The sequence below is a fragment of the Aedes albopictus genome, chromosome 1 (genome assembly GCF_035046485.1).
Source record: "Aedes albopictus strain Foshan chromosome 1, AalbF5, whole genome shotgun sequence".
Classification (NCBI taxonomy): Eukaryota; Metazoa; Arthropoda; class Insecta; order Diptera; family Culicidae; genus Aedes; species Aedes albopictus.
In genome coordinates this window covers 231138897-231150413 of record NC_085136.1, presented here as the reverse complement: position 1 = coordinate 231150413, position 11517 = coordinate 231138897, and the positions used below count along the sequence as shown (strand labels likewise).

Here is an 11517-nt window from a genome sequence, read left to right as displayed (position 1 = left end):
CTAAAGCTAAACAAAACGAATAAAAGAAAGGAAATTAGAGGAATGATGCCGTTATTTACAGACCGATCGGATCCCAGCAAAACGATAACTGTAAACAAAACTGCACCACCTCATCAGCGGACAAAGTTTTTGACAAGTCAAAGGCAAAAAAGTGTGAGTAGTGCTGAATTGTATGTCGACCATGTCGACGATGTCAATTGCCGACGTAAATCAAGCGTAATATATGAAAACGACTGATGTTCATCATTCAACAAAAAAAAAAAAAACAGAAATAAGTTAATAACTTTCATGATGATAAAAATAAAGTTAAAACTTTATTATTTTAATGTGGAAGGGGGATGTGCGGTATTAATACCCCTCGGTCAGAGGTAATGGTTGTTTGCTATAAAACCCGAACACCATTCGGGCGACTGCACAAGAGCTTGAGGCAATCGGGTCCCGAACTCAACACAGCAACGAGAGCTCGCGGCAGACGCGACTCGGCCTCTTCCCATTTGGACCATCGACGCGAGCGGACGCATCAGCAGGTAACATACCAGCGGCTTCACAGCCGCACCAAAACGGCTGGTCAAATGGCGGATTGTCCATTAAGAAAAGTAGAAAAGAAGGTGGTCCCGACGATTATCGTCCCATATCACTAATTAATTGCATGGCAAAGGTTTTAGAAAGAATCGTCAACAGGCGATTGGTAGAGTACATTGAAGACAAGAACTTGAGAGACCCACGACAATACGCGTTTAGAGCGGGCCTCGAAACCGATGTTTATTTCTCAGAATTGGAAGAGTTTTTGAACGATCCAATCAATCAAAACCAGCATTGTGAGTTGTTATCAATTGATATGTCGAAGGCCTATGATACGGTGAACCGGACGGTAGTTCTGAACACCCTTTCGAAAATGAATTTTTCAGGACGAATGTTTGAATATATAAAAAATTTCCTGAGTGATCGTACTTTGAAAGTTCGTATAGGTTCCACATTTTCAACCTTAAGGCCCATGATTCGCGGAATACCTCAAGGCTCTACCTTGTCGGCAACATTGTTTTTAATAGCAATAGATCCACTATTTTCGTCCATTCCTTCGAACGTACAAATTTTAATTTATGCAGACGATATAGTTATCGTAGCATATGGCAAGCAAAGAAAACGGCTAAGATCAAAATTACAGCAGGCAGCGGAAGAAGCGATGCATTGGCTCTCCTCAACCGGTTTCAAAATTGAAATTTCAAAATGTAAACTACTCCATACTTGTACAAATCGCAGACATCGAGGGTCAATACCAAATGTTTGTTTGGATGATACGACAATACCCTGCGTAAAAGAAATGCAAATATTGGGACTGACTATCGACAACAAGTTCAATTTCGTGAAACACGCAAAAGATAGAAAAAAAAATCGGCAGTAGGAGCTTTGAATCTTCTCAAAATTTTAGGAGGTAAGGTCAGAAGTTCTCGAGATACCTTGATAAGAATTGCCAAAGCACTTATTGTATCTCGGTTATTTTACGGATATGCTATTGCCAGCAGAAGGAAGGACTTGGTCCTACCAATATTAAAACCTATTTATAATAAAGCTATCCGTATAGCTTCCGGAGCGTTTTGTACGAGTCCTACTGCGGCTTTTGTCTGCGAATCAGGTTCATTCATTTATTTAGTTAACATCAAATTCATGATAATACTGAATCAACAATTTGCCGCCATAATACTCGATTTGCAGCTGCAGCTCTCCAACGTCGGTCACGCCCAACACTCGCCAGATCACGCTCCACCTGGTCCACCCATCGTGCTCTCTGCGCTCCACGCCTTCTTGTACCAACCGGATGGTTAGCAAACACCAACTTTGCAGGGTTGTTGTCCGGCATTCTTGCAACATGCCCTGCCCATCGTATCCTTCCGGCTTTGGCCACTTTCTGGATGCTGGGTTCGCCGTAAAGTGCAGCGAGCTCGTGGTTCATCCTTCTCCGCCACACACCGTTCTCCTGTACGCCGCCGAAGATCGTCCTTAGCACCCGTCGCTCGAAAACTCCGAGTGCTTGCATGTCCTCCTCGAGCATCGTCCACGTCTCGTGCCCGTAGAGAACCACCGGTCTTATTAACGTCTTGTACATGGTACATTTGGTGCGGGGGTGAATCTTTTTTGACCGCAGTTTCTTCTGGAGCCCATAATAGGCACGACTTCCACTGATGATGCGCCTTCGTATTTCACGGCTCACGTTATTGTCAGCCGTTAGCAAGGAACCGAGGTAGACGAATTCTTCTACCACCTCGAAAGTATCCCCGTCTTTCGTAACATTGCTGCCAAGGCTTGTCCTGTCTCGCTCAGTCCCACCTACCAGCATGTACTTTGTCTTAGCCGCATTCACCACCAGTCCGACCTTTGCTGCTTCACGTTTCAGGCGGGTGTACTGTTCTGCCACCGTTCCAAATGTTCTAGCAATAATATCCATGTCATCCGCAAAACAGACAAATTGGCTGGATTTCGTGAAGATCGTACCCCGGCTGTTGAGCCCGGCTCGTCGCATAACACCTTCCAGGGCAATGTTGAATAGTAGGCAGGAAAGTCCATCACCTTGTCGTAGTCCCCGTCGAGATTCAAATGAACTGGATAGTTCACCCGAAATCCTTACGCTGTTCTGCACACCGTCCATCGTTGCTCTTATCAGTCTAGTCAGCTTCCCGGGAAAGCTGTTCTCGTCCATAATTTTCCATAGCTCTGTGCGGTCGATACTGTCGTATGCCGCTTTGAAGTCGATGAACAGGTGATGCGTTGGGACCTGGTATTCACGGCATTTCTGGAGGATTTGCCGTACGGTGAAGATCTGGTCCGTTGTCGACCGGCCGTCGATGAAACCGGCTTGGTAACTTCCCACGAACTCATTTACTTTAGGTGAAAGACGACGGAAGATGATCTGGGATAGCACTTTATAGGCGGCATTCAAAATGGTGATCGCTCGAAAGTTCTCACACATTAACTTGTCGCCTTTCTTGTGGATGGGACAGATTATCCCTTCCTTCCACTCCTCCGGTAGCTGTTCGGTTTCCCAGATCTTGACTACTAACTGGTGCAGACAGGTGGCCAACTTTTCCGGGCCCATCTTGATGAGTTCTGCTGCGATACCGTCCTTACCAGCCGCTTTGTTGTTTTTGAGCTGGTGGATGGCATCCTTAACTTCCCTCAGCATGGGAGTTGGTTCGTTCCCGTCCTCTGCTGCACCAACATAGTCATTTCTTCCGCTGCCTTGGTCCTCCGTGCCTACATTCTCTTCGCCATTCAGGTGCTCGTCGAAGTGCTGCTTCCACCTTTCGATCACCTCACGTTTGTCCGTCAGGAGGCTCCCATCCTTATCCCTGCAGATTTCGGCTTGCGGCACGTAGCCTTTGCGGGATGCGTTGAGCTTCTGATAGAACTTCCGTGTTTCCTGTGAACGGCACAGCAGTTCCATTTCCTCGCACTCCGCTTCTTCCAGGCAGCGCTTTTTCTCCCGGAAGAGACGGGTCTGCTGCTTCCGCTTCTGTCTGTATCGCTCCACATTCTGTCGGGTTCCATGCTGCAGCATTACCGCCCGCGCTGCATCCTTCTCCTCCAGAACCGCTCTGCACTCCTCGTCGAACCAATCGTTTCGTCGACTCCGTTCTACATACCCGATAGTGCTCTCGGCTGCGTTGTTGATGGCTGCTTTGACTGTACTCCAGCAGTCCTCTAGAGGGGCCACATCGAGCACACCCTCGTCCGGCAACGCTGCCTCGAGATTCTGCGCGTATGCGGTGGCGACATCTGGTTGCTTCAGTCGCTCTAGATCGTACCGGGGCGGCCGCCGGTACTGTACATTGTTAATAACGGAGAGTTTTGGGCGCAGTTTAACCATCACCAGATAGTGATCAGAGTCGATATTAGCGCCACGATAGGTCCTGACGTCGATAATGTCGGAGAAGTGCCGTCCATCAATCAGAACGTGGTCGATTTGCGATTCCGTTTGTTGTGGTGATCTCCAGGTGTAACGATACGGGAGGCTGTGCTGGAAGAAGGTGCTACGAATGGCCATGTTCTTGGAGGCGGCGAAATCGATGAGGCGTAGGCCATTTTCGTTCGTCAGCTGGTGGGCGCTGAACTTTCCAATTGTCGGTCTGAATTCCTCCTCCTGGCCTACCTGAGCGTTTAGATCCCCTATGATGATCTTGACGTCGTGGTTTGGGCAGCTGTCGTACTCGCGTTCGAGCTGCGCGTAAAATGCGTCTTTGTCATCATCAGTGCTTCCGGAGTGAGGGCTGTGCACGTTTATTATGCTGATGTTGAAGAATCGGCCCTTGATCCTCAACCTGCACATTTTTTCGTCGATCGGCCACCAACCGATCACGCGCCTCTGCATGTCGCCCATCACTATAAAAGCTGTTCCCAGCTCACGTGTGTTGCCGCAACTCTGGTAGATGGTATGATTACCTCTAAACGTTCGCACCATAGATCCTGTCCAACACACCTCCTGCAGCGCTACGATTCCGAACCCGCGGTCCTTCAGTATATCGGCGAGTATGCGGGTGCTCCCGATGAAGTTGAGAGATCTGCAGTTCCACGTACCGAGCTTCCAATCGCAAGTCCCTTTTCGTCGCTGTGGTCGTCGCCATTGGTATCGGTTCGCATTCTTCTCTTGTTGATTTTCCGGTGCTAGTCTTTTTTACGGCTGGCTCGCAGGGCCTGACACCAACCCACTAACCCAGGGAGCTGGGCTTACCTTCCCGGAAGCTACGGGTTCTGCATTGGCATTTCCTCCAACTACAGTGCTAAATAGCTAGGCTCGAGCGCCAGTCTTCGCCGGGGGTGGTGTTTTTAATGGGCGCCCAGGAGATAATATTTTACCTGAGCTTCCACCCCGAATCAGGTCAATTGCCTTTTGAATACCTTGCTTCACTGTTCGAATCCAATCTGGCAATAAAAATGATGGAATTGGGACGCACAGATCATGATCTAGTGCTAATACAAAGAGCTAGTGCCTCTTATGAGGCCATAACAGGACAAATATTTCCTAAAGTTATTCCGTTATTCAGATGGAGTAGTCAAAAATAGGACTTTGAAACTCCAAGAGTAGACTGGTCCTTGGCTAATAAAATTAGGGTTGGTTGCAGCGCGACTGAAGCTCAGGCTTGTTTCAACGAAATCTCCAACACGAAATACAGAACTTACCTTAAAATTTACACAGATGGATCGAAAGGTGATGGTAAAACAGGATATGGAGTATATTCCGCAACATTTACAGATAAGGGTCGAATTCATGATGAATGTTCAGTATTCTCTGCAGAAATAAGAGCGATATGGTCAGCCATAGAGAAAGCTCCTTCGGCTACTAAAAACGTTATATTTACGGATAGTGCAAGTTCTATAAGAGCATTGGAAGGGAGTTGTTCAAAACATCCTTGGGTTCAACAGTGCGAAGAAAGTTTAAAATCCAAAGATGTTAGGTTGGTATGGGTCCCTGGTCACGCTGGGATACAGGGCAATGAATATGCTGATAAAATAGCAAAAGAGGGTAAAAACAATGATCTAGCTAATGTGGATCTTCCTGCAAACGATGCGAAAAAAATGAGCAGAAAAATGATTTGGAAAGCTTGGCAACTAGATTGGAACTCATCAAATCCAGGAACACAGTTGAATTATGTAAAGAGGGATGTTTTTAAATGGATAGATCGTAAAGATTGCTACGAGCAAAAAGTATTAGGCAGAATCAGGATCGGACATACACGTTTAACCCATGATTTTCTGTTAACTCCTTATGCGGACTCCCCTGCATGTTCAAGCTGTAAATGCAAACTAACCATCGAACACTTACTAATTGATTGTACTAAATTCAAAAGAATCAGAAAAACAATTGGCATTTCCGGAACGCTAGAAAGCATCTTACAAAATAGTAAAGAAAAAGAAAACAAAGTTATAAAGTTTGTAAAAGAAATGGACCTGTATAAAACAATGTGACACTATGTAAAACATGTAAATATTATGATTATGATTAAATAAAGCCAGACGCGAATGACCCCTGTGGTTAAAACGTCTATAATAAAAAAAAAAACCCGACCAACGTTTTAAGATATGTGGGTCGGTAGAGACATACCCACAACAAAAGCTAGGATATAACTGCCGTGAATCGCAAGTCAGTCCCATCTGCAAAAAGTAGGCATTGAGAAAATGGACTCTGAAGTTTTCAAATTCGATTTCTATGTGAAACTTAAAAAAATCGCCATGAATTGAAAACTTCTGCGATCATCATGAAACTTTCACACATTATTTCAAACGTGAAAACCTAACAGCGAAAAATATAAAACTGGCTAAAACAGTGTTAAGTTTTGTACTGGTGGGTACACAAGTTCGTAATGGGACTGACTTGCGATTACATTTCATTATGGGACAATCTGACTTGGTGTTGTTTTTTAAATTTTACTGAACAAACTATGTATTTTTATATACGCAGCTGAAAGATCATCCCAAGAAATATAGAAAACGGTCATTAACTCATTTTTGACCAAAATGCAGATGGGACTGACTTGCGATTCACGGCAGATAAGATATGTGTAAATATGCCTACTAGCGTAGGTCATCGGAACCGTTTTTTAGATCAAAGCTTTTTTGGTTCCGTTTCGGGTCCTGAGTAAAATTAATTTTAAAAATGTTCCTGAAAGCTTGAAATCTGAAGAATTTTTTTCATATGCTCTGCTCAAAATCGACAACATGGTCACTCACACCCCTTTGACTCTGGACCCCTCAATTGTTTTTTTTTTGTTCATTTACATAATTTTCTGCAGAAATTTTAGCAAACACCATTCCATGATTTTTTCCAGCAGTAAATCCACGAATTGGGCCGAATACTCTTTTAAATTAGGTTCAAGATTTTTTCCATGATTTTTTTCTATAGGATCCAAAAGAAATAGTTGCAATAATTTTCATAGACACCTCTCTAGAAATTTGTTCAATAAACCTCTTAGTAATTTATCTCAAATTCTTCAAGATAACATCAGCTTTAACTAAAAAAAACCGATTTAACCCACCTCTGGTGAACGGAACCCTTCTTACACTTATTAAAATTATTGTTGTAGCGAACCACTTGGGCAGCGGCCGGTATTTTGGGCACTCTTCGCTATAACTCAGTCATTTCCAAACCAATTGGATCAATCCATCCAGTGATGATAGTTCCTTTCACGTCAGTAGTGTATTGACGACCTTTCGCTCGATGTTAGTCGATATACAGTGTCGGACAAAACAATATGACCACCAGCCGTTTTTCATACAAAATAGCCAACTTTGACGATATGGTGCTCGGTTTCTAGTCAACCGATTTTGCTGAAATTTAGACAGTCGCCATGAAATTATGTCAATTTTTATTTGTATTGTACATCAAAAGTCACAGATATACGAAACGACAAAAAATAGGATCACTTCCAAAATGTCATTACAAAAGTCTTTATATGAGTATCTAATACTTTATGATTAAGGGAAAATTCATGTATTACTCGATAAATGTACAACTCGTGTTGAAAAAATCAACTTTTTGCAACTCGTTACATAAATATCTATTATGTGATGATTTTTCATCATTCACCTCATTTGAGTTGCATGATGTTCATTATGCAGCCCAAATAAGTCGCATTATATAACGTTTTTTCATTACGCAATTCATTTTAGTGGCATTATGAACCAGTACGGAAAATGGGCGAAATTCTGTTATTCTGTTATAATCAACGCACCCCCGGGCCGTGGCCAATCTGCGTTGTTTCGCTGGGCGATACGTCTACCAGTAGACTTGTATCTGCCCTATGCTAAACCGATTAGCATAGCAAGTCCTTTCCACTGATGAGTAGGCTCGAATGTCCCGCCCCTCCCTATAACCCATAGGGGGAAATAAGGAGTTTCCAGCTTCAAGTATTGTATTGATTATGACACCAACTCTTTCTATTCCTTGGGAAAAAAATCACTAGACTTGGATTATCAGACTACTATTAATAATGAACATAATTGAGATACAAGTTTACATACACAATTGTAAAAGCTTTAAAGTGAATTGAAAAATGTAAATAAGATAAATTGTAAACTATTCCGCGGCGACACGAATGCTTCAATAGTGTCATAAATAAACGCGCAAACAAACAAATAATTGATATTGAAGTATGCATATTGTATTATCTATTAGCAAAGTAGTAGAAAGAGTTGGTTGCCTGATTATAAAATTGTTGTACTTATCTTGTGTGTTTCGGACAAGTCCCGTTTGTGTTGGCCATTGGGACACTTCTTGCTTCAAAACGGTCGTTTCTGGAATGGAAAGAGAATAATTGGCCGCACAACTCCGCAAATGGGCGGCCCGCACATATTAGTATAATGTTGCAATGATTGAAAATAGTAGAGTATAATTGTTAATCTATATGATTACTGCTACTAGTTCAGATTTCTCACCCTCCACGATTCTCTAAATTCTGTTATAGCGTGTTTTTTTGTAAATTTGTTGATAAGTGAAGCCTCCAGTAATTCAAGCGAAGATCTTGAGTGGATAGCATTCATTGATAATGATAGTGATTATTTTAATATAATATGGCTTAACAAAAATTACTATTCAATTATTTTAAATCGGATTCTCAATAAAATTATTGTTCATAAAATAATTAACCATGCGAATATCTAACTACACAAACTAAAAAGTGTTATTATATTTTACCAATGATTTCATCCTAATCTTGACCCTAACATAGTTATGCGCTTAGTTGGACAATGACCAAATATAGTGTTGTTTCGACAATAGTCACATACTATGCCCTACGACATTGACGATTCTATTGTCTATGGCTCACCTATTTAGCGCCACCCAGCAGGGACTTGGTCTGGTACCCAATTCAGTATATCCGCTCCACGTAATGTACCGTACCTCTTTCGATTTGTGATATATTACGCGGAACATTACTCTCTTCATTCGGATAGCGGCTATGTAACCCATTGGGTTAAAAACCTCCATCAAACATGAAGCGATTAATCGGAGACTGAAGACTCTATACCAAATTTGGCTCAGAGACAGGTAATCAGTGAAGTCAGTTTTTCTCGTTGGTCAGAGACGATTGATACGTATTAAGACAAACTTTCCACTGCATCTGCCAGCAATAATCGGTGATCGATCAGCATTTCGAGTACCTACCCCAATTTACACAAGAATGCCAAGGATCACCGCTCATGCTTTAGGCACCCTACAGACTACTCAAACGGTTTGACCAACATTGACTCCGCCCCCAGGTTGGTGGTTGAGTTGGTGCTGTGTTTGACCGTGTGTGATGCTGTTTGACGAACCGATTTGGCAGTTCGTCAAACCGATTTGACAGTTGATGGTTTGGTTGGCAAAAATCAAACCAGTTTGATTTTACTCAAACCAACGGTGGGCGGAGCCAATGTTTGACGAACCGATCGTACCGTGTGTAGTGTTGTTGCACAAACATAGTGTGATTTCAAATGGGGGATGATGTTGGTGCAACCAAAGTGACATGTTGGTGCAACACGATTTGGCAGTTCGTCATACGGTTGCAGAAACATTTGCTGGTTCGACCAACCTGAGGGCGGTGGCAATGTTGGTCAAACGGTTTGAATAGTGTGTAGGGTGCCTTACAATACAGTTCACGCTAACGTCGCTCAGCACTAAAGTGCATAATTTCCAGACTACACCAAAAATGTGTAACCCTTGCACATTTACAAAATCAGCTCCAGTGTCCGCAAAATTGTTAAAATCGCTAAAATTTTTGTACGCCAATCTAGGTAGGATTACTAGTGACCTTGGAAAACAAAAAAAAATCAACATTTCGCATCTAGAAGAGTGTACGACCTGTTTTTCGAGAATGTGTAACTGCTACACATTTTTGTGTGGTCTGGAAATTATGCACTTATGAGTAGGTCTTACACATTTTAGTGCTGAGCAGTTTTAGCGTGTTGGAAAAACTAGAGCAACACCTGGCCACAATGATGCATAAAGCACTAAAGCGGACCGGAAGTGTCGGTGAGCCAGCCCCACCCAGTACGGAAAATGGGCGAAATTAATTACGTAAAATTGAAATTTTGATACTAATTGAACGATTAGCCAATGTAGCTTTCATGCACACCTAACAATTTGCTCATTTCTTTTCAGAACCACGCCGCCGTCATAAGAAAACGTCAGATTCTGACGACGATGACGACTTCCTTGATCGAACGGGCGACGTCGAGCGACGTCGACAACGAAAGCAGACCAAAAACACGGCTGAAGTCCACACGTACGAAGATCTGATTCGGCGCGAGTCCGAACTTCTGGAGCGACTTGAACAGATTGAAAGTAAGATCCAGCAACGGCAAATGATTGAAAAGGGAACCCGTTTGCCGGAGAACGATGATGATGTGGATGATTTCCTAACAAAGTTATCGGAAGACAAACCGTACGATAAGTTTGAAATTCGTCGGCTGAGGTTGGAAAAGGATAGGCTTCTCAAGGACCACGTGACACTTCAGAAGCTTATTAAGATTGCTAAACCAGTTGATCTGCCAAGCATGAATCAAGGGGCTTCATGTTCTGGAAGTAGCAAAGAGGCTCTCAAGAAAAAGATGATGCCTCTTTTTGGTAAGCGAAACAAGCTTAGCAAGACGTTTGGCATTAAAAAGACGGAAATCAAGGTCGGTGGGGTTACAAGTTCTTACGGTGAAGAGGTTGAAGAAGAGGATGCTGAAGAGGTACAGGACGCACCCGAACAGGACAGGAAACAGGAATCACTAAAAAAGAATCCAGAGGAAACGTCAAAGAACATTCAGGGCCCTGCTTACAATCCAGAGCAACTTGAACAGCATCACAAAGACAATGAAAATCGGAAGGCCGGAGAGGCGGAAGAAAGTGTTGCCGAATCGCAATCTACAAATGTGGAAAATCCAGCATCGACCGAAGGTAACAGAAAGCGCAGGAGTGAGACCGAACTGGAAGACTCGTCATCTTCGTCCATCGTTGGTAAAAAGAAGCGAAATCGGAACCGTACACGAGAACGGAACCGAGACAACGTAGATTTTGATGATGCGGAAGAGATGCAGAGTGAGGAGAAGAACATTGAATGGGTTCCACCGCAGGACCAAACCGGCGATGGTAGAACTTCGCTTAACGAAAAGTTCGGTTATTAACTGAACCCTTCTTGAGTGTTATTGTACATAACAAGGTACGTAAAATAAATGTATTATTTGAGATTGAGATTGTACAAGTTATTAGGATGACAGTCACTATCAGGCTTTCCAAATGTACATCCTTCTCGCAACAGCCCGCGCAAGGCTGAGTCGACACTCTCTTATGTGTGCAGACCATCTCTCTTTACCGTGTGCAACACCATCAGTAAGAAATGTATCGCCAACAGCATGCACACGCATGAGCGAAAGATGTATTGAAACAGCCGCTGCTTCGGCTGCTTGCCTGACAGTTGCATACTCGAGTCGTATCGAGCCGAGTGGGAAACGTCGTCAGTATTGTTGGCCGCATGGCGATGACAATCTTCGGCTAACCAAGCC

At 43.3% G+C, this 11517-nt stretch overlaps 1 protein-coding gene across 1 annotated transcript; it reads left to right on the top strand.

Annotated features, from left to right (window-relative positions):
• The first annotated feature begins 371 nt into the window (after nt 1–371).
• On the top strand, nt 372–11139 carry LOC109429542 (kanadaptin-like). The gene is made up of 2 exons (XM_062858761.1): nt 372–567; nt 10130–11139. Exons 1-2 carry the CDS (start codon nt 372–374, stop codon nt 11137–11139), a joined length of 1206 nt encoding a protein of 401 aa, XP_062714745.1.
• Nucleotides 11140–11517: the final 378 nt, after the last annotated feature.

Coding starts and splice junctions, on each gene's coding strand:
- LOC109429542 (XM_062858761.1), top strand. CDS start 372: ATGGTTGTTTGCTATAAAACCCGAACACCATTCGGGCGACTGCACAAG. Junction 568..10,129: donor CAGCCGCACCAAAACGGCTG/GTCAAATGGCGG, acceptor ATTTCTTTTCAG/AACCACGCCGCCGTCATAAG.